General features: G+C 52.8%; 7 protein-coding genes across 7 annotated transcripts; 6 read left to right on the forward strand and 1 right to left on the reverse strand.

The window, feature by feature from the left end:
• Nucleotides 1-1,050: 1,050 nt before the first annotated feature.
• ACET3X_003984 (uncharacterized protein) lies at nt 1,051-2,470 on the forward strand (the record flags this gene model as incomplete). Its single annotated transcript, XM_069450139.1, has 3 exons — nt 1,051-1,377; nt 1,429-1,839; nt 2,066-2,470. The coding sequence occupies 3 exons, from the start codon at nt 1,051-1,053 to the stop codon at nt 2,468-2,470; spliced, it is 1,143 nt and encodes a 380-aa protein (XP_069307962.1).
• A 2,892-nt stretch (nt 2,471-5,362) lies between these two features.
• ACET3X_003985 (uncharacterized protein) lies at nt 5,363-6,964 on the forward strand. The gene has a single exon (XM_069450140.1). The coding sequence runs from the start codon at nt 5,647-5,649 to the stop codon at nt 6,538-6,540; it is 894 nt and encodes a 297-aa protein (XP_069307963.1). The 5' UTR covers nt 5,363-5,646; the 3' UTR covers nt 6,541-6,964.
• Nucleotides 6,965-7,988: 1,024 nt separating this feature from the next.
• Nucleotides 7,989-8,411, forward strand: ACET3X_003986 (uncharacterized protein; the record flags this gene model as incomplete). Its single annotated transcript, XM_069450141.1, has 3 exons — nt 7,989-8,150; nt 8,211-8,273; nt 8,337-8,411. 3 exons carry the CDS (start codon nt 7,989-7,991, stop codon nt 8,409-8,411), a joined length of 300 nt encoding a protein of 99 aa, XP_069307964.1.
• Nucleotides 8,412-9,085: 674 nt separating this feature from the next.
• On the reverse strand, nt 9,086-10,030 carry ACET3X_003987 (uncharacterized protein). Its single transcript, XM_069450142.1, has 2 exons — nt 9,765-10,030; nt 9,086-9,709 (listed from the first exon to the last, which is right to left on the reverse strand). The coding sequence occupies exons 1-2, from the start codon at nt 9,835-9,837 to the stop codon at nt 9,420-9,422; spliced, it is 363 nt and encodes a 120-aa protein (XP_069307965.1). The 5' UTR covers nt 9,838-10,030; the 3' UTR covers nt 9,086-9,419.
• Nucleotides 10,031-10,441: 411 nt separating this feature from the next.
• ACET3X_003988 (uncharacterized protein) lies at nt 10,442-11,320 on the forward strand (the record flags this gene model as incomplete). Its single annotated transcript, XM_069450143.1, has 2 exons — nt 10,442-10,908; nt 10,957-11,320. 2 exons carry the CDS (start codon nt 10,442-10,444, stop codon nt 11,318-11,320), a joined length of 831 nt encoding a protein of 276 aa, XP_069307966.1.
• Nucleotides 11,321-11,870: 550 nt separating this feature from the next.
• Nucleotides 11,871-13,791, forward strand: ACET3X_003989 (uncharacterized protein; the record flags this gene model as incomplete). The annotated part of the gene is made up of 8 exons (XM_069450144.1): nt 11,871-11,967; nt 12,016-12,610; nt 12,666-12,802; nt 12,866-13,002; nt 13,078-13,138; nt 13,199-13,347; nt 13,545-13,661; nt 13,741-13,791. 8 exons carry the CDS (start codon nt 11,871-11,873, stop codon nt 13,789-13,791), a joined length of 1,344 nt encoding a protein of 447 aa, XP_069307967.1.
• Nucleotides 13,792-16,716: 2,925 nt separating this feature from the next.
• Nucleotides 16,717-18,337, forward strand: ACET3X_003990 (uncharacterized protein; the record flags this gene model as incomplete). Its single annotated transcript, XM_069450145.1, has 2 exons — nt 16,717-17,053; nt 17,106-18,337. The coding sequence occupies 2 exons, from the start codon at nt 16,717-16,719 to the stop codon at nt 18,335-18,337; spliced, it is 1,569 nt and encodes a 522-aa protein (XP_069307968.1).
• Between the last annotated feature and the right edge of the window lie 2,699 nt (nt 18,338-21,036).

Here is a 21,036-nt window from a genome sequence, read left to right on the forward strand (position 1 = left end):
TTCGAAAAGACATTGTAGTTTGAAGTTTACAACATTGCTCCATAGCGGGTTGTGAGGCTGTGAGTTGCGTGATCTCGCTGTTTGAAAACCACCTGCATGGTGCAATCAAGCAGGAATTATGATTAAGGAGTCTCCTGCTCTTCATCATCGAACCTGGTCTGAGAGTACTATGATTAGAACTTCAGCACTCCTTAATTTGTCGTCCCATATGGCTTTTCCGCGACTTCTACGCCTGCCGACAAATTCCACATGCGCGCACACACTGGGGTAGATGTTGAGCCAGCGCAACTTCTACTATACCAAGTGCAATCAACTCCCATGCCAATTACGTCCTCACAACTTCAACCTTGTCCTATAGATTTTACAACATGGAGGCTGCCTCGGTATCTTGTCGATAGTAGTAGTCGTTGCCGATCGTTTCCTTTGAGCGCATGCAACATGACCACAGTAGATCAGAAATAAGTTATTCGCTATTGGATACCTCATTGCCCCGCAAACCACCACTCTGGACCCTTGGAGAATGGTTGGCTCCTTTCTTGGAAGATGATCGTCACATCCAACTGCTTCGGGCAAGTGGCGTGAACTAGCTGGTGTGGAGAGCGGACCTTCTGTCCAAGCGCGACGCCATTTCCATCTGTAAAGCGACCAGAAGGGTCTGCATCAATAGCCTCGTTCTGGTTGTCAACTTCCTTTCGGACCTGACTCCTAGGTACCTTGCATCAACCAAACTTGGGTAACATGACCGCCGATCGACTTCGGGGTAAGCCGATCATCAACTACACACTGTGCAACCAAAGGAGTAAGACACTTCTCAGCCAATGGAGAGAGGCGGACGTCCAAGACTTCATGATGGCGATACTGAGTGTGATGGTATGAAGAACTTGTCTCGGTCCCGCTTCACATCTGTATGATCGAGGAACAAGAAACTGAATATATGAGGACATGGAAAAAGAGTATAAGTAGGAGACGCATACGATCAAAGACAGGAACCATGCTCTCGAGCCATCTTGAGTAAATCATCTCACGTCACCTCAGGATTGCCTCTTTGCCATGTATACTCTTTCTCTCGTCCTTCTCCAAGCTTCGGCTGCCATCGCCTACCCCTGGATCTCTGGCCAGCCAGGTGTCAACTCTGGGCTTTTTAGGGATTCGCGCGCTGTCGAAAGACGCCAGGCTAGTTGCCCTTTCAACCCTGTCCATAAGGGTGCCGCTCCATATACTGCTCCTTACACCTACACCGGAGCCAAGAACGGTGTCCCTGGCAGCCAAAAGGGTGGTATCAAAGTCCCAGCAGACGGCGATACGGCTCACGCCTACACTGCTCCCGGGCCCAACGATATTCGTGGACCATGCCCAGGTCTGAATGCTGCAGCCAACGTAAGCCTGCGAGACAGTACTGTATACGATACTGTCGCTGACAAGAGATAGCACAACTTCCTTTCGCATGACGGTATAACCAACTTCCAGGAGTTGGTTGATGCCCAGCAGAATGTTTATAACGTAGGCTACGATGTAGCCGTGCTCCTTGCCGTGCTTGGTATTGAGGCTGGCGGCGACGTACTCTCAGGTCGATTGAGTATCGGTTGCGATGCTACGTCGCGCACCGCGACGCTTCCTCTTCTGGGCAGACAGCCCGGTCTTAATGGCCACAACAAGTTCGAGTCCGATTCGTCACTCACGCGCAATGACTTCTTCGTTGCCAACAGTGACAACTACAGCTTCAATGGCACACTGTTCGCAGAGATGAAGGCAGTCGCTGACAGGGTTTCTGGGGGAAGCTTCGATCGCAATGCTCTTGCCGCATACCGCAGCCAGCGGTACGAAGAGTCTGTTCAAGAGGTACGAAAATCTCATCTTTGAGCTACAATATTCTTCGTGCTTACAGCTGATTTCGTAGAATCCGTCTTTCTTCTTTGGGCCGCTGTCCCTACTGCTTTACGGAGCCGCCTCCTTTCTCTACGAGCTTTTCCCCAGCTACGGCGACAAGGGCGTGCCTGATCTCGCAACAATGAAGGCAAGTTTCCGACATTTCAAACCATACAAGATATTCTGACATCATCTCCAGTCCTTCTTCGGAGCTGTTGAAGATTCATCTGCACCTGGTGGCTGGCGTCACGTCCCTGAGCGCATTCCCGACAACTGGTTCTCGCGTTTCGAGCCTTACAAAATCACGGACGTTGCCACCGAGATTTTGGCCTTGTACCTCAAGTATCCCAAGCTGTTCGGAGGTAACGTGGGCACGAATAACTTTGATGCCTTGTCAACGCCATTCGATATCATTGTCGATGGCAAGCTGCCCAGCGATGTTACAGCAGCACAGCTGACTTGCTTGCTTTACCAGCTGGGTGTCTTAGCAGTGCCAAGTACTCTGAGCACCGTCACTGATATTACTGGTGTGATGCTGGACTTTGGCATAGGAAAGCTGAACCCAGTGTTCAAGAACGCTGGATGCCGCCTGAAGGTCGGCTAAACTCGAAATACAAGTTGAAGTCGGACCTTGTGTCTGGGTAATGGCCATTACCACGCAGGTCGAGCCTGGATGAGTGACAGTTGACAATGCTTCCTGGTGTTCGAAAGTGAGGCTTAACCCCATGAAGCGGAACCGGGACATTTCCAAGGCTACATGTAACGATTAGCACGGCCAACAACGATTTTTCTTACGTACAAAGTGATTCTGGGCTCGATTTACGCAACGCATCGTTGGTTCGTGTTCGTTCATAAAGCTAGAGAGCACTCTAGAGAAACTCCTGCACGCCATACAGGGAAAATTGCACGCTCCCCTGTAGTTGCCTACGTAGATTGTTAGCGTATGATGGAGACATCGAACGCATCCTTGTATTTGCATAGGTATGGTATTGAACTATTGCCTTTAGCTCATGTATTGCTTTGAAACACTGATGCGATCAATACTGGTAGCCTAGACTGCTGGCACAAAGCAAACAAGTGCTATATTACCACGTAGATATTACAGCCTGCAAATGGAGCCTAGCATTCGATGGGAGAAAACTAGACGTTAGATGAATGGACTGTGGACATAAGCTCGTCTATACGCAAGGTGACTACGACGCTGGAAGGTGACATCGGGATGCTCCAGACCTGAGCCTGAATTGTGAAGTTGAAGGTACAATGGAAGCTCATATGTGCCCTGTCTAAGATACAGCGGTATCAACCGATCAACAAAAATCATCAAAGACCATGTTGTGGAAACCTCGCCGCAGGTGCCAGTCACGTAGAAGTGACATGGGAATGCGAACACATGTCCTGGCTGTCCGAGAGCATGTAGTCTCATGTTGTTCGGTCCATATTCCTTGTTTTATTGTCTTCATCATAGCCATGATCAAGGTTACGATCGCGTATGATGTGTCTCAATTTGATGTACCCAAACCAATTTCCAGTAAAGGTGATTTCTGGTTCGGATTAGCGCCTGTGTATTTAGTTATTTCCCCATGCTATGCCGCTAGTAGTTAGCCACACAAAGTTCCCTCATAGTCTGCCAGTATAAAGCATGTGAAGCAGATCGAGATGCTGTGCATACACGCATAGTAGATCATTTGATAAAAGTATCAACCACACGGTGATCGACCGGAGCAACGTTACCATTAGCTACTCGGGATCTCATCCTCCACGTTCGTGTTCTTGGTACGCATATCGTTGACAGGGAATCCTTTGCCAATTTTGAACGATGACGGTGCTTTGCAGGTTGACGGCAAAAGCATATTGACACATCCTAGCGTAGCACAAGCCAAGGGTGCCGTGCAACACGCATAGACATTCAGAACATGAGCGTTCTCCCGGACCTGCAGGCGACAGATGCTGAAGAAGACTCATTCTTACGCAATTGTTACGATGTCGGAATCTAGAACGATGCGGTAAACATCGGTCTCAGCAACTCAACATGTTTGGTAGGCTTCTTCAAGCCAAACCCAGTGAACCATAGGAGCCAACAAATAAGTAGCGCATCCGACTTGCCGTAGCGTCAACTCCTATTGTGCGGCTTCCTCCGACAAAGTGGAAGTTGTTCCCAAGTATTGGCTCCAAAGAAAAGTCGGTTCACTATGACAAAACTGCGATTTCTTGAACAGTGTGCTAGACATGACCAAGGCATTCTGTAAGGACGCGCGGTCGGGTACAATGTGTGAATGTCAAAGTTCCTTGAGGCGCATGCTGCCGAGAAGCGTGAGATGAATGAAAACTCTTTTGCAGGCCAAGAGCAAGACTCCAACGTTGACGGCATACATGTGATAGGCCCCGATGCAACGGCTGTGGAGATGGATAGGTATCGCAATCGATAGGTGGATAAGGTAGGGCGCAAATTCTCGCACATGGCTGCCGCGCGGAACCAGTAGGACAAGGCCGACGTTGCAGCGGGCCCACAATTCATTTCCAGCGCATGCTGACGGCTTGTGGATGTCATCATCACCAAGGCCAGACGCTGTGGAGTATGCGGCGTGCAGAAAAAGCGAGCGAACGACGGCTCTCGTTGAGGCGGTCCGGCAGAAGAAGGGCACGAGTGTATGTCACATTGACGCGGTGACGGCTCTTCAGCCGGTCCCACGTCGCGAATCGGCGACGAGCAGAGCGTGTCCACGGTTGGCATGCGCCGGAAGTGGCCGTGGACTTTTGCGTTCTGGCCCATTGTGCTGTCAGCCGAGCAAGACCTGGCGCGACTGGTTGCGGTACACGTGTGTTGGATGTCCCAGACAGGTCAATCAGGGCGGCGGGTGCCTCATGTGCGGTGATGACATGCGCCCAAACGAGGCGCAGACACGCTGTGCCTGGCATGTTTCGTTTGCCGGCTTCAGCTCCAGCCATTCCCCTGGCGGAAGACGGCGCGAATAGCTCCGGCGATGCAGTGATCGTCAGGCACAGCCTTGTGATTGGCCCCATGTGCCCGATCGCCATTCCACTTGCGGAAGCTTGAAACTCGTCAGCTCTGCAGCCGGCGCGGTATTTCCAACATGGCCATATTTAGCTGCAAACGAGCGCCTTGTCAGACGTCGGGAGTGTGTGGGAAAAAAGAACAGAAGCAAGGCACGTTAGGAGTGCCCTTTGCAAGCGCATAAACACCAGCAAAAGCAAGTGGCAACTTGGTCCTGGTGGAGATGAGTGCCGACGACTTGGATTGGGCGGCGACGACTCGGGGAGGAGGTCAGCGTTGTTGTTGAGGGCGCCATGGTACACCGTTCCACCAGCAGCCGGCCCGGAGGCGCAGACCCTACAGTGACAGAAACAGCCTAGACGGGCGTCGTGGTGAGCGGAGGATGCGATGCACAAGCGATGGCACGTTGCCAGGGGCCCGTTCTAGCGCCCTTCGTAGCGTAAAAACCATGTGAACCCACTGCCCACCTTTCTTTTACTCACTAACCCACACCATCACCCACACACACTCTCTCTATATTTCAAGCTGCTCCCTCCTCCTGTATCACTCATTCTGCAGGCTCGAGGTCTTCTTGTTCATTCATTCACTCCCTCCAGGCATTTTTTGTCTACAACTGTCATTCCTGACACCAACCATTGTCAACGCGACAACTCACAACTCACTTACCACCCATTTGAACTGCTAGCCGGTTCAGTCATTCCCTGCAAACCTCAAACCATCATCCATAGCACCACTCTCTCAGCTATCCAACCATTCACACCACCAAAATGAAGACATCCACTGTCCTCGCTTCTCTCCTTTTCGGCTCCTTCGCCGTTGCTGCGCCCTTTGACAGGCGTGCCCTCGTCTACAAGACTGAGGTTGTCACTGAGACAGTCGTCGTCTACACCACTGTCTGGGATGATGAGCCAGTCACCCAGGCTACCACTACTACCAGTGCTGGCGAGTTCTACGAGAAGCCATCCACCACCAGCACTGTCGTAGTTGCACCCACTTCTTCGGTTGTGGCCTCTCCCTCAGCTGCTCCTTCAAAGGCTGCTCCTACCAGCTCCAAGCCTGCCCCAGCCTACACTCCCGTCGTTCCCGAGGAGCCCTCAAGCGTCTACACGCCTGTGGAAACTCCTACTTCAGTCTACACTCCCGTTCCCACCACTCCTGCCCCAGCCCCAGAGAGCTCTTATGTAGCGCCTGCTCCTGAGCCTGAGCCAACCACCACGGCAGTCACTTCCGCTGCCCCTGAGCCTGTCTACTCTCCTGCTCCTGCTCCCTCAACCGCTGCGGCGAGCTACCCTAGCACTGCCGGCACCTCTTCCGGTGCGTCATTCCAGGATGTAGAGATCACCATCTACGACAACACGGGTGCCGCTGGTGCTTGCGGTGAGGCTCTTACCGATGACATGCCTGTCGTTGCCATTGCTCAAGGCGCTTGGGACGCCCAGGGAGGAACCAAGCACGACATCATGACCGGCGCGTCCACCAACCCCTGGTGCGGAAAGGAAATCGAGATCGAGTTCCAAGGCAAGACTACCAACGCCAAGATCATGGACCTCTGCCCTGGCTGCGTGCACGACTACGATATCGATCTCTCCCATGCTGTCTGGAAGGGCCTTGGCCTGACCGAAATCACCCGCTACAATGGCGTCAACTGGAAGATCGTCTAAGCGTCTATTCCAACCATACCACGATCCATATACCCAAGATTCTGATATCTCGCTAGCGCATGCAGGGTCAGCGCTTTGCACGACCATGTTACGACTCATTTTTTACGCATCAGGCAGGGACCGGTGACTGGAGTATACGGATGGAAACCCGTTTTGATGCGGTTCCTGTTCAGCTTTTCTCTTCTACATCTCGCTCTACCCTCACTGTAGATCCCATACTGTAATCGGGGATGCTTTGCTCAGTAGAGCGCTGATCCTCATTTTTCACGTCGCTCGTTGATCATAGCTGGCTTGTCCGGTTTTTCTTTCGCTTCGCTGTACAAGACTTTAGGGCTGGTGCACGGGACAACATCTTAGATACCCATGCAAGTTGGAGACTGGAGGCTTCTAGCTACCAAAAGAAAATACATGACGCATTGCGCAATTTCAAAATCTCTCTTCTCTACTTTTTGTGAACTGCTATGAGTTTTGTCTCGTTATTTGTGCAGGCTTGCACGCAGAGGCGTCGCTTATCACAATTTCACCATGGCGCCTAATACGTCCCTACCCATACGAGCTGAGTTATTTGCGAATGCGCAAGCACTCGACTCATGCTGCCGCGGAAATGCAGCTGCGCCTCTCATCTACAGCCACCGTGCGTACATTTTCCAACAATGATCACGCCGACACCTCCGAAATTTCTACCTTGGGCCTCGGTACCTGCTGCCATCATCCCTCTGCCATGCCTCCTAGCCAAGTAACTCAGCCACAGCTCTATATGCACGCCCCTGAGGGATAAATTGAAAAACCCTACCCAGGCAGCTAGCCAAGAGGCGTTTGATTTTACCTCCCGGGGGCGTCGGATGCAGTCCCCTCGTACTTCATCCCGCCAGGAAAAAAAAAGGGTCTGTGTTCGACCGTGGGAATCTTGCTGCGAGTCACGTACAGAAAACCGTTTGAACGCCGGACGTCGAAAGGAAGCTTGGGGCTCGTTTCAAAATGAACCAAGGTGCGATGTGCGAGGTGTTTGCCCCTTTGGTAATTTCCATAAAGGGCCGGGGAAGGAAGGGTCTACCATGGGGGGACCGTGTCGTCGCAGGCCCCACATGTTGGCTGTTTCATTCGTGGATACTATAGTTTCCTTAATAGGTCTGGAACCTTTGAACGTAACGCAGTCTATTAACTCCAGATGTTCGATTTTGTGCGTCCCAAAGTCTCAGAATGTCGTGCGGGAAGTTACGCAGTAGGGAAGCTAATCATGCAGGGATGTTGAGAATGAGTATCACTGCAACTTACCCTTTCGAAGTTCCAGTAAGAATGACATCATCGTGATCATGAACTAACACCACCATGACCGACAACAAAGAGAAGAGAAGAAAACTGCTTGTGATGAACAGCCAACAAGAGAAAACCGCATTACAATACTCTTGGAAACTTGGCCTACTACACAGCTATTACAGTCCTCTAACATGGCGAACCGGCTCTCCCACTCTCTCAACGAAATTGAGTCTCATACCCACGCCATCAAGGCGCAAGATACCGGGAATGATATTTCCTCCAAAAGCGGCGAGCAGATTGAAGAGGGTGACCACGTCAACACGAGGGTAAGGGGTGGAAGACACGAGGGGAACGTAGGCGCTCGTTGATCTAATTCCACGACTTGGTGACCGGACAACTAACAACAACTGCAGGTCGACAAGATCGTAAAAGACCAAGAAGAAGCTGATGCAGAAGGCATAAAGCATCCGCCAAAGGTACACTCTCCTAGTTTACGGAAAGAGGAGCAGCGTTATCGAGATGCTGACTCGGTCGACTAGGTACTGTTTACGGACCAGAAGGGAAAAGATGTAGCGCACAAACCGGGTACACTTGATGTCACGGACAAAGCCTAATGTGTCGTTTCTTTCCTTAGACTCGGACAACACCAGCAGGAGGCATGTGGCAGAGACAGACGTCTCCATGCATACCTGACTGCAGCAAACATCCGGAGATGGAGGCAAAGCCAATTGAATTCATCTTGTTATGATACTCATGCTGTGAATCAAAATTTTCAGCCTAATACCCGTTTAGCAGCATCTACCAGTATCCTCCATGCCAGTCTGCACAGTGTTTACCCGTCGACCCAAACTTGACCTCTGAGCCCAGACTCAACAGGCGCATCTTTTAACCGCCGGAAGAGCCTGCGTTCCACAGCTTATGCGCTTACCTACCAGAACAGGTATCTTTGTAGATGCAACCGGATGTGAATTTTACCAGCACTCATCCGGCCGTCAAAACAAAGGTTTGGCTTTTGTGTGTGTGAGAAAGCGTGCCTTATCTGACGTATCTCACGTGTTACGCATGTGCCAACCCAACACAAGAAAGCGCGTGGAAGGCGTATATTGCCGAGCCGAGGCTGCCAGCTAGCGAAGTGGGATGGTGGGTTGCTCCGAAGAGTCTCCGAGAGCTCCGGGTTAGCCGCGAGCAAAAGGAACAACATTGTTAATGGAAGTTTGATCCATGGCATGGGGGCTGTTAAAGTATGTGAGGTGTGAGTAGTGTTTTAGTAGGGAATGTTGTCAATGCTTTGTTGAATTCATCTCGAATTACAAATGTGGTGACGCATATCACCGTCTAGTGCTTCTCATCCAGTCCCAGCCAAAAGGCTTCCAAATCTTCATCTCATCCCGAGTATCGATCGTGAGGGGTATAGAACGAAAGTAATGCCACTACTTGTCGCTTCATCGCTTTGTCGCAAGTTCTCATGTCCAAACCTCATACAGCAAATCATAGCAGTCCTCTCCCCCATGCGCCTCGAGGCGTGTGTGTGTGTGTGTATGTATATATATATAAATATGTCCAGCATCTCATCCGGCACGTCCGGCTTCTATCTTATCGTCGCGTCATGGTGCCTTCTGGCTTTAAGCAAAGGCGCTGGCACCGCCAGACTCGAGCAGTTCCATCTCGGCCTGTGTCCATGACAGGTTCTGGAAGCGTGCGGGCAGCTCAGAGCGATCAAAGTACAAGCCCTTGCCTGCCTCAATGGGGCCGAGGTCCCTGCCAGAGGCACCGCCAATGTGGCCGCCAACAAAGGCGCTGGGGATGTGGTTGAGCGGGCCGTGCTGCTGAGCCTTTTGTCGGTAGGACTTGAAGGATGAGGGGAGCTCGCTCATGGGAGAGGCAGGGTGGACGTGCGGGGTGTGGTCAATCTCTGTAACGCCATGTTAGATGGGCAGTCGGGCACGATGCGATATGGCCAGACATACTCTGGGGGGTGCTGCGCTTGCCCAGGAAGCGGATCATGGGCTGGCGCTGAGCGAGGGCCCTTGTTGCGTTCATTTTTGTGATGAGGTGATGTGGGGGATGTGGGAGGTTGGTGTCAGGTGCAGGTTGCGACTAGGCGTGAGGTGGTGAAAAGCTTGCACGAGAGAGTTGGGTGGATTGTTTGCACAGGAGGAGGAGGCACAAGAGGGCGATAAATGTGCGGTGACCGACTTGTTGAGGAATTGCTGAGTGGTGTGTTTGGTAGAGGGGAGCCGGAAGGCACAATGGCGATGAATCTTATTTCTGAGCATGGCAGGCTAAGCCATCCCACCCGCACCGCACCGCACGCCTTCGGCCTCTGGCCACGGTCGAACGAGTGTCGGACCAAGTAAGTCATGCGCGCCGTGTATTTCTAAGCCGTTTGTAGCAGGCCGGGCAGTTGAGCGCGGTGTTTGTGGGCCTTGGACGCAACACCGAGACTGCTTCTTTCACTTTTCAGGCCATAGCTTCCCGTCGCGCAATCCAAGCGCCTGTCTCTTCTGCTCCCGCACCAATTAGAGACGCTGCACACGCCGCCCGCCTTATCGAACCCCACGACCTTCTCCGCATTCCTGACCAGCAGATATTGCATATTGATATTCGTTCCTCCGCCGACGCTGCGGACCCGACTTTGCTCACCATGCACGAGTTGAGCCTCTACGGCCAGGTCACCTTTGCGCGCTATGAGCAGGTACTGAGCATTCTGGCCGGGCTTGCTGCCATGCAGCCCCAGCATGTTTTTGAGCGCAACATCATCTACAAGCCCACACGTGAGCCCGAGGAGCCCGGCTCGAATCTGGGCCGTCGCGGCGGCACCCAGACTGTTGCACAGAAGCAGGCCAAACAAGCTGCCCCGGTTGTGCTTTACCATACCCGCCTCGTCCAGAAGCTGTCTGAAGACGACTTTGCGGGCGAAGACGACCAGCCCGAGGGGAGCACAAACGCTTTGTCTGCTGACGTACACGACGGAGAAGAGCCAGCATGGTCGTTTGTCTTCCGAGACGTGCCGGATACCGGTGACAGAGGCGTCTCGATTCGCTTCACAAATACCACTGACTTGCTGTCTGGCGATCCACATGCTTTTATGATCGCCTCAGGGCCCAATCAGTGAGACCTTCTCTCCATACTTGTCTCCCACCTCTAACAACCGTGCAGGTTTGTGACCGAGTTCTACATCCACGGCTACCGTTTCGTACACGGTAATGTCGTTGTATTTCTCTACCGCATCCTTCATGAGCCCGGCATACGCAACGTCCAAAAGGCCCCCAAGGCCACACTGCCGACATGGAAAGAGCTGAAGCTCCTTGATCCAAGTGGTGCTTATACGCTCCAGGCTACCGTCCGGATCGAAGATTTTAACAACGCAGCGGTCTTGGAGGCAGGCGTGAATGAGCTGAAGGCATTTCAGACGCAAATGAAGGGCTGTGTGAACCTGGCTTTGCCAGATCGACTTGCACTAGATCCCCGTGTCAAGTACAAAGCTCCAACAGCTCCTGTCACGCAAGCACGACCTAGATGAAGACTGTTCTCGTACTGACATAGTGACGCGGAAAGCGGAGGGAAGGCTCTAGGCTAGGAATCGGCATGCCAGCCGCGAAAGGCTATAGCGGCAAGGTATTAGGTTCGGCTCCCTGGGAGTATCCGCAAGTGCCAGTAGACCGACATGTCATGGTGGTGGAGAGACGACAAGGACCGGAACAAGTTCGTTCGCTGGGTCAGGACGCTGAGGAGCTTGGCCTTCTACAGTGCATCTGGCGCCAGATGAGTAGGATGAGTGCCATGCATTGATGTGCATTATCCGAGTCAGCTTGCGTATCCAACTCCATGGTAGATTCCAATGGTAGGCCTTAGTTGTTGAAGCATTGGAAGACATATGTTAGAACAATTGTGACAAACACGTGTACTCGATGCTCTCGTGAAAGGGAACTGCGTGCAGGCACGTGCTAGCGTGAGGGCGCGTTCCGCGCCGCGAGGAAAGCGGAAGCGAGCAACCTCACAAACGTTGCTTCGCCAACAGAGGTCAACTTCCATTGCCATGCACAATCCTTGGCAATAACACAGATTGCAGAATGACTGATCGACCCGGTTTAAGCAAGCGGCCAAGCTCCAACAGCAAAGACGTTTCGCCACCTCCGTCGAAGCGGCGGCAGCAGTCAGCCACAACAAGTTCGTCAGCCATCACAACACGTGGGAATCCCCGCTGACCTGATCTAGGCAAGGCAGTCGCGAATTTCTTTACGCCAGCTTCGAAGCGAGAGCCAGAGAAGATGGTATGGCGCATTGTCAGAGACAGCTTGCTGGTCGGTCGCTTCAACCTAGGCGCGCAGTCAGCCGCGCAGGGCAAGCGCAGAATAGCAGCCTTTGACTTTGACTCAACATTGATCAAGACTGCATCGGGAAAGACTTTCGGTCGTGATGCAAGCGATTGGAAGTGGTGGGACGACAGCGTTCCAGGACGATTGAAAGAGTTGCATGCAGGCGGCTTCCTTGTCGCCATCATCAGCAACCAAGGCGGCATCAGTCTAAAACCCGATCCCAAGACCATTAAATCTGACCAGAAGCGACTGGCGGACTTCAAGGCCAAGGTAACAGCAGTCTTCAACCAGCTCGACTTTCCTATATCGATATATGCTGCGACGAGTCGTGACCAATATAGGAAGCCTCGGATCGGGATGTGGAACGAACTGCTACAGGACCACAATCTCGAGAATGCGGAATCTATCGACCTAGACAATTCGGTATTTGTTGGGGATGCTGGTGGCCGCGAGGCAGTAGCTGGCGGCGTAAAGGACCACTCGTGTGTCGACAGGTTGGTGAAGATCTCGAATGATGTATTGGCAATTAAAATAACCATGTCTATGTAGAGACTTTGCTGCTAATGTCGGTATACCGTTCCATACGCCAGAAGAGTACTTCTGCCATGAAGAACCACGGCCTTTCGTTAGGGCTTTCGAGCCGGTAGCCTATACGGCAGAGCGGGCTGAAGGCTCAACAACTGCACGTAAGTCTCATGTCCAACCTCTCGTATACCATCCTTTGACATGTATGCTAACTTTAGTTGCAGTAAATACTTTTACACCACCGGCAACCCCCGAGATCGTCATGTTCTGCGGTAGCCCTGGTTCAGGTAAATCATCGTTTTATTGGAAACATCTGCAGCCACTCGGATACGATCGCGTTAACCAAGACATCTTAAAGACTGTGAGTTGCTGACTGAGCCATCTCTGCGCTCGTGTTGTACAACCATCCTGTACTCTGAGTAACACTTTGAAACAGCGCGAAAAGTGTGTCAAGGCTGCTACTGCACTCATCACAAAAGGCACGAGCGTGGCCATTGGTAGGTTTATGTTGACTCGGGGCTCCAATACATTCCGCATACACGGCTAACTTATTGAAGACAACACCAATGCCGATCCAGAAACACGAGCCGTGTGGACTGCGTTGGCGCAGAAATTAAAAGTTCCCATTCGATGCGTACTCTTCACTGCCACGCCAAAGCTGTGTGAGCACAATGATACGTTCCGCGCGTTGAACATTGGCCCAGAAGTAAGTATACTCGTTAAGCAACCTCAAGTGCGTGCGTGCATGTCGGAAGATGCATTTTACTCATCACTTCAAACTCACTTCAAACTTACTCTCACGCTACCGAATGTGGAGATTGGTCGTGCGGCATGTCCAAGATTCCCAGAATCCCATTACCACACGGAGAAACTCTCATGCTAACATACAATGTCCACTAAAAGACGAACCGTGAATCTCGTACTATCCTGCCACACGCTGCGTTCAGTAGCTTCGCTTCTAGATACCGCGAACCTAAGTTATCGGAAGGCTTTGCAGACATTGTCAAAGTTAATTTCCAGGTACGTGTAATCTAGGATATTCCACGTGTGCTGGGCTACACAGATGTAACATGGACTAACCGAGGCATACATTGTGTAGTTTGAAGGCTCCGAGGAGCAGAGACTGCTATGGAGCAAATACTGGATCTGACATGCAAGTCTTCGGACATGCGGGAGCGAAGTAAATGCGAAGCGCAAGGAGTGGGAACGTCCCCGATGCGCGCGTACTGGCCGTTGTGACGCCTTGAATACACTTCTTCGAGCACTTCTGTGTGGATAGGAAGTCCGAAATGTTATGATTGGGCGGGAAGAGAATGTTGGTGAGGGGCCGTCCACCGAGGAGCGAGGGTTCGCAGCTCTAGTCTACGCCATTTTCTTTTCCACGCCGTTGAGCGTATGGCTTCCAGACTAATCGAAAACGGCAGTTCGCGCACACGGATTCTTGCTTGCGATATGATTTTGCTTTCTTTTCTTCCAAGTTTATGCAGGAATACCATGATCTTACTCTCAGATCGCTGCAATGATACTCCGTACTTCCGACGCGATGAAAGCACGCAACAGCATTGACACAAAGAATTATTACATCATAGATTCCACAACGTCGCATGCCGATACGCTTGATGCATCCAGCTAAGCTGATCCCATGGATGGATATCTGTCTCCCTTGTTCCCCCCCATGTCTCATGGCTAAGCCGCGGCATTCGGCGGTCGGTGGAGTGCCACGTTAGTCCAGGAAATCATCCGGTGAAATTGAAAGATCAGCAAAACCAGACCGGTCTCGACCGAATCCTGCAACAGGCCGTCGGAACGGTTGCGCGCTCTTCCTTTGCGAAGCAGTTCAATTTGGAAAAAAAATGCAGAGTGCTTGGAGGACAATGAAGTGCGCGAGCGCGCGCATTCCATTGTGAGCCGCCACGTGGTTCTCAGGCACACGCAGATTTTTCGGACGCGAGATATTGCTTCTTTCCCGTGCAGTCAGCTTTAAGACTGAACTGGCTGTTCTTCATGCACGTTGAGCGTTGCCGGTCGGTGTGGATGGGTGGGCTGGCAACGGTATTCTCCCGCGTCTGCATGTCCGTGCCGTTGAGTCGACTGGCCAAGCAGAGAGAGGAACGAAGAAGGCGGGGCGCCTGCCGACCTCAGACCGCATTCTACTGCTTTTTCGCCCTGTCGTCATGCTGCAACGTCCCGGGAGCCTGGAACGGTAAGGTCTTGCTCCGATTTTTCTTCTGCTGGGCTCGATCGCATGAGGCACAGCACGGCGATCAAATTGCGCGATCCTCTCTCACCTTGCTGGCACAGTATCATGAGTCGTGAGGCAGATGACGAAGACGACGTTGGAATCGATACATTAAGGTGCGGGCGGATTATTAAATAGACAATCCACGGGCGGTGTGAAGCTTGCTCAGCGTGCGAACAGGGAATTGAGCGACACCAAGGCGCCGGGGAGAAGGAAAATAAGATGGTGCGCTAGGGGCATGAACGCCAATCAGCAACGGCGCAACGGTCTAGCGCTTCCAACAAGTTCCCCGGTTTGTCTGCAAGTTCACTGGCTTGCTGATGATTTGGCTGGGCTGAAAGGTTGTCCCAACCTCGTCTGGGAAAGCTCCGGCATGCTGTCAGGTACCACCCACACCAAGTCATGTTGTCGCGCCCTGTTTCGTCTCAGCGCGACGTGATCGATCACTTGACTCGTCAATGAGGCACGATGTTTGAAACACGGACTCTGTGGATCAGTCAGTGTTTTGAAGGTCGTGGTGAGGCTTTGGTGTTTGTTTGTTTCCACGGTTACCTCTCACAGCCCCCCTTGGCCCATTCGCACAAGTCAGAGTGGGCCGATCGGTGCATGGGGGTCGACACGGGACAGAAGCGGGAGAAACGACATGGACTTTACTAGAACATGCTTGTCGATGTCACTGCTGCGAGACGGCAGAGTGCCAGAGGAACGGCGCAAGAAGTAACGTGCAAAGGCAGATGGGTGCAGCGAACCAGGCCTGTTCCCTCGCACCGCGCGATAGACGAGTCTGTCAAGTGGCAGCCACGGTTGCGCTCACAGTAGTCGAGTGGTAGACAGCGGACGACAACCACAGCGGTGGTAGGACAGCACTTTGCCTTGCGGATGAGACACCGTCCAACACGACCACTCGACGATCGGTCAAGGCTCGTCAATAGGACGTGATTCAAGGCCTGTTCCTGCATGGTGCTGTCCGAAGCTTCTTGTCACGACGACGGAAAGTTCAGAGTGCGTGGGTGGGAACAGCAGCCAGGGATGGTTTTGGCCCGCCTCCACCAACGACATTTGGCATAATTAGGTTGGGCAGGTGAAAATTCGACACCGAGGCAGGCCCCGTAATGTTGAGTAGGGTTTGCTTCAAGCCACCTGCGGTGCTCAGGCTGTAGCGACACGGACGTTGTGGTCGGAAGGGCAGAGTGAAGACTGGGGGACCTTGAAGCGACGGCGCCCTGGCGTGCTGTCTGCACGGAGACTGCCCAGGGCTGCTATGAGTGTCACGGCCTCGTCTACCGGGCTATCTGAGTCGCGCGGAACGCAGTCGACGTGCCGGAGCGGCTATGCCTGGTCAGGATAGTTTGAAAGTTTGGCTGGAAGCCGTGCGCCTGCCCACACAGAAGTGGTCGACTATCCCACACCCGTCAACACCGCCCGTTTCTCTTGGAATTCCACGTCAGTCCTCTGCCACTTTCTCGCCATTCCAGTCGTCGCCTTATCGCTGCGCTGTCTCTCGCTTGCACTCGCAGAAACCTGATCCAGCTCGACCAAGTCTCGCGCGCCAGTGATTTCCACCTATACCGCCTCGGCAGCCCACCCACGCTCACGTGCCGTCCGCATTGGGTCCTGGCTGTCCCCAGAGACGCTTTTGCTGCCGCATAAACACGCCGAACAGTACATATCTACCTACGTGGTCGGCTATCGTGGCATTCTCTCAAACCTCGCCCGACCGCCTCTCCCTCCCAAAGCAGCGCGCCGTAGACCCGACGTGCCTGCACCGGGGTATGTGATCCTGGTAACTCGCGCGCCATTCACGTCACATCCCGACCGCCAAAAGAACCAACAACTATGCACGACCTTAAACCCCTCCAGCTTCCCAAGCTTGTTGCAGCTCGCAAGTCTTCCAAAAGCTCCCTCAACATGTACGACGACCCGACTGCGTCCATCTATTCCAATGCCGACTCGGGCTTCTACTCGGCTTCGGAATGCTCGACACCGCCGACGCCAAGTCAGTACACGCGAGGTCACTTTCGCTTTCCCAGCTCCGCTTCGTCGCTGTCATCGAGCCCGCCAACCCACGAGCCCACGGAGCCTCCCAACAGCTCCGGCAAGCTGCCCAAGCTTACCGAGGAGCCTCTTGAGCGTGAATACGACTACGGCAGCGAAGATCCGTACCGCTGCTCCTGTAAGTTTCGGTACGAATGCTTGAGTGTTTGCTTTACTGACGCTTTTCCCAGGCGACGCTGGAGGTGCCCATGGCCACGCCCAAGAGTGCAGGATATCCAGAGCCTACGAGCCTCAGGACGAGTACTTCACTACTTGCGACTCGGAACTGCGACTGGCCAAGCGACGACGGTCCTTGGAGGCATCTGCGCACAGCATCGCCGGCAAACTCGAGAGGCGTTTTCCCTCGTTGTCGCGCAAAGTGCGTGATCGCAGCTCGACTCTCAGCCGGGTTTCACGTAGCGCTACGCCCTCGAGGGTACCCTCTACCCGATCCTCATCGCTCGCTGGCTCAATTTACCACGTCTCGACCGTCGATCTCCCAGAAGACTACGCGTCGCCAACTTCTACGCCAGCCCTCACAAGCAGGGAGCAACTGAGTGACGATGTGCCTACGCCAATGGCCATCGACGTCAACAAGGCCAATGCCATGGAGATTGACCCTGAAGAAGTGGACCGGGAGCGTTATGCCACGACGCCATTATTACCGCCATTGCTGGTGAACTACCGGAACAATGACCTACCAGCGTCGTCGCCCCTGCAGTCGCCAGCAGTTGCAGATGCGACTCAATCCATGGGCCCAACTCCAGCCGGCACCCCACCAATGCGCACTTACCCTACGCCCCCTCTCTCGTCGAAGACATCATTTGCGTCGATCAGAGCACCAAATGCCGGTTACATGGTACCATCCTCCGACATCCCTCCTCTTATGCTTGCCAACCCCCAGGACAAGTGGGCCATGGAGTTGGGCCATGCCAACTTCACTATCCTGCCGGAGCCCTATGTCCCTGAGGTCTGCACTGCAGTGTCCATCGAAGAACATCTTGCCGAGTGGGCTCAAGCGCGGCGCAATTACGCAAAGCATCAAGTGCGAACCGCGGAACACTACGGAGTGACATCTAGGCACTATCTTCTTACTGAGCAAAAGTGGGCTGAAATCGACGCCCAATGGAAGAAGAACCACGATCTGGCCAAGTCACATGCCGCTGCCATCGGTCAAGAGCTCGCCCCGAGCTCGCCCACGGAGCCAGGACCCCTTAGCAAGATGCCAACGCTCCATGACCCCAAGAGCGAGGGCAAGTTCCCCAAACTCGGCGATGAGGACATTGTCGGCCCCATGCAACAGGCGGCGGCATTACTACCAAAAGCGCCTTCGCGCAAGCGTGCCTTTTTCAAGTTTCTAAGCGACCTACGGTTCCCTGGTACCTTCCTCGGTCGCTCATCGGGTGGCGTCCGGGGCCACTAGACCCCATTCTGCGATGACGGAGAACTCTTTCTCTTTTCTACCCTGTCAATAATTGCGTGCGATTAATATTTCTGTCCTGCGCACAAACTTGTACTCTTACTCCCCCTTGCGCTTGTTGGGCTCAAAGGGTATGTTCTACGAAAGTGTACGACTGTATGACACAAGATCTCGGTCCTTCATTGGAGCCACGACCATACGACTCTCATCACAGAGTCACGAATTTTCTTTGTCGATACAACCATTACTAGAGGGGCTTTTCTTGTCTTGCGCTGTACAGTGGTCTGTCTGTACTGCGCTTCCTTTCAATAGGATTACTGTTTGGTGTTTGGGCGGTCGAAAGGCGATGCAGGGGTTCTGCATCTGACGATAAAAGCGAGCATCATCTTATCATCACGACATGATTCACGCAGCGGTGGCTCTTCAGCCAAATTTCTTTACGTTTCAGTCTTTCCATTGTGTTCCAAACCATTCTTGGTTTCGGCGGCTATACCTTTACTCGTCCTTGTCTGGGACTCGAGGGGGCAAGCGCAGTCGTGGGTCTTTGCCACCCTTTTGGTATTAGTAGGAGAAGGGATTACGCTTCTTCGGATATGTTTAGTATTGGTACTATGTAATTGGTCTATCAGAGGTGGTACGAATGGGGCTGGGAAGGCTGATGGTGTGTGATACCAGAAGCTTTAGTTTAGCGTGTCCTCGAGAGAAGATACCACACGCACTCGATGTCAAATGAATCACCTAGCCAAACACAACATTGTCAGCCACCATTGACCGTGCACCTCACCGTCTTTCTCCTTGGCAGCAGATGTCACTGTAACCACTGCGCGCTTGCAAGCAGGAAGCAAACCGGCAGCAAACCGCACGCAAACAACATCAACTCCCAGACGAGACATCACACCGCCAGCTCGGCACATGACGACACATTCTCCCATGCATGGTTTCCGGCGCAAAGTGATGCACAGCCTTGCACATTACACGTCCATCTATCACGCCATTGCATTCGCACAAACATGTCTCTTTTACTCTATTCGCAACATCCTTTCCCAGTATCCTTCACTGTCTCATTCTTCCTGGCCCAACATGACGATAAGAGAACAATATCCAGAGGAACGCCAGGTTTTGCGATCCCGACGTGGCAGATGACGCTCGAGGTAGGATTGGCGGTGGCTGGGTGGCTAGCCGGCCACCTGTACGACAGATGCAAAGGTGCAAGCAACGTAGAACCGTCCGTCTTTCGCTGCGCTTGCTCGTTTCCGCCTTCTAGACTAGATGATGCTGTGTCACTACGGGAGCTTTTGCAAGCGAAGGTGGGCGAGACCCGTTGTGCCACACACACTTGTCCATGCGTAACGGTGGGGATCGTTGTTGGCGGTTTTAGACCATGGTTGTGCAATGGGGGGAAACGAGTGTCACCCAGGTTGGTCGAAGTGAATGGCAAAGATGGTAGGACAGTGAGATGTGTGCAAAGTTACTGGCGAGTCAAAAGTGTCACCTGTCAATGATGGAATGCGGGTATGTTGGAATGCCATGTCGTCTTCGAGGCTATGCTTGTGCTTCGGCCCTTGGGTCTTCACATGCAAGGTCCTGGAAGATGACTCAAATGTATCTCATTCTCTTCTCCCTGGAGACAATCAGCTACCAGTCGCGCGATGGTACATCTCTGCTGCAGGTAAGTCAGATGTTGCGAAAGAGTTTCTCTTTGGTTCAGGCAGGTCTGAAGTCGATCTTCGGTCTGGAGATGCAGAGCGCAGGTCTGATGACGAACAGTGATTGTCTACGTGAAACACTGCATATGCGGAGGAGAAGAATCTCGGAAGATCGTGCATAAGAGAGGTAGGCGTGTATGTAGGTCATTCTATCTTAGGGATAAGATGGTATTCAGCCTGGTAGATTCAACTTGGCCTCGGCGAAAGGCGGTGCTACGAGTTCGTGTCTCTAGTTAACCATCTAGTCTATCACTTGACACGCTTCTTCCAAGTTCTAGATGATTGTCGAGATGAGACGTAGGTCATCTTTCCTTCTCCACGCCAACCTAACATCCTACAAAGGAAGCAAGCGTGATGACGCAACAGCATCGCTACTGCAGTAAGAACAAGCTACGGCTCGTGCCGCATCGCATCACAACTCACGACATCCTTCACCGCAGTAGTTGTTCTCTGACAACAGCAGCGGCGATGTGAGCTATCCAGTTACATGTCCAAACCCTATTGGTCTGACACTTTACCAAACACATGAGATGCCGACCCTCCATGGCTCTCTTTCAATATTCAACATGTGCAGCATGTGTATCTTCTCTGTGGTGGTCACTAAGAAGACGATCGTGTGTCAGGACAGTCTCTTCATGGGCCCTATTGGACAACACTTGCATGGCACAACATAGCACTCATCCTTCCTCCACCACATGCCTCGACACAACGGTGGTGTAAACGCCATCGATGTCGGTTCCGAGACCCCGGATTCAACAGAATTCGGGCCTTTCCGCGAGCGTAGGCGAGCAAGGGTGGATCCGCAGTTGCCTTCGATCGAACAATCCTTGAGGTCATCTCACGCTTCCCCACTCGCTGCTCGAAGCCCTGAGCCCTGTCAGATCATGGGCTATGTTGTGTGACAGGGCTGAAACTTGTTGACCTGAGTGCGGGGTTGACGCTCAATGGGGTAGGGAGAATGTGTCTAGCGTGCGAGGCCTTTCTTAAAGAATGGGC

This window comes from Alternaria dauci, chromosome 3 (assembly GCF_042100115.1).
Source record: "Alternaria dauci strain A2016 chromosome 3, whole genome shotgun sequence".
Classification (NCBI taxonomy): Eukaryota; Fungi; Ascomycota; class Dothideomycetes; order Pleosporales; family Pleosporaceae; genus Alternaria; species Alternaria dauci.

What these genes read in the sequence shown, in the direction of transcription:
- ACET3X_003985 (XM_069450140.1), top strand. Translation starts at nt 5,647, where the DNA reads ATGAAGACATCCACTGTCCTCGCTTCTCTCCTTTTCGGCTCCTTCGCC.
- ACET3X_003987 (XM_069450142.1), bottom strand. Translation starts at nt 9,837, where the DNA reads ATGAACGCAACAAGGGCCCTCGCTCAGCGCCAGCCCATGATCCGCTTC. An exon ending in CAAGCGCAGCACCCCCCAGA is followed by an intron (nt 9,710 to 9,764) that starts GTATGTCTGGCC and finishes ATGGCGTTACAG; the next exon opens with AGATTGACCACACCCCGCAC.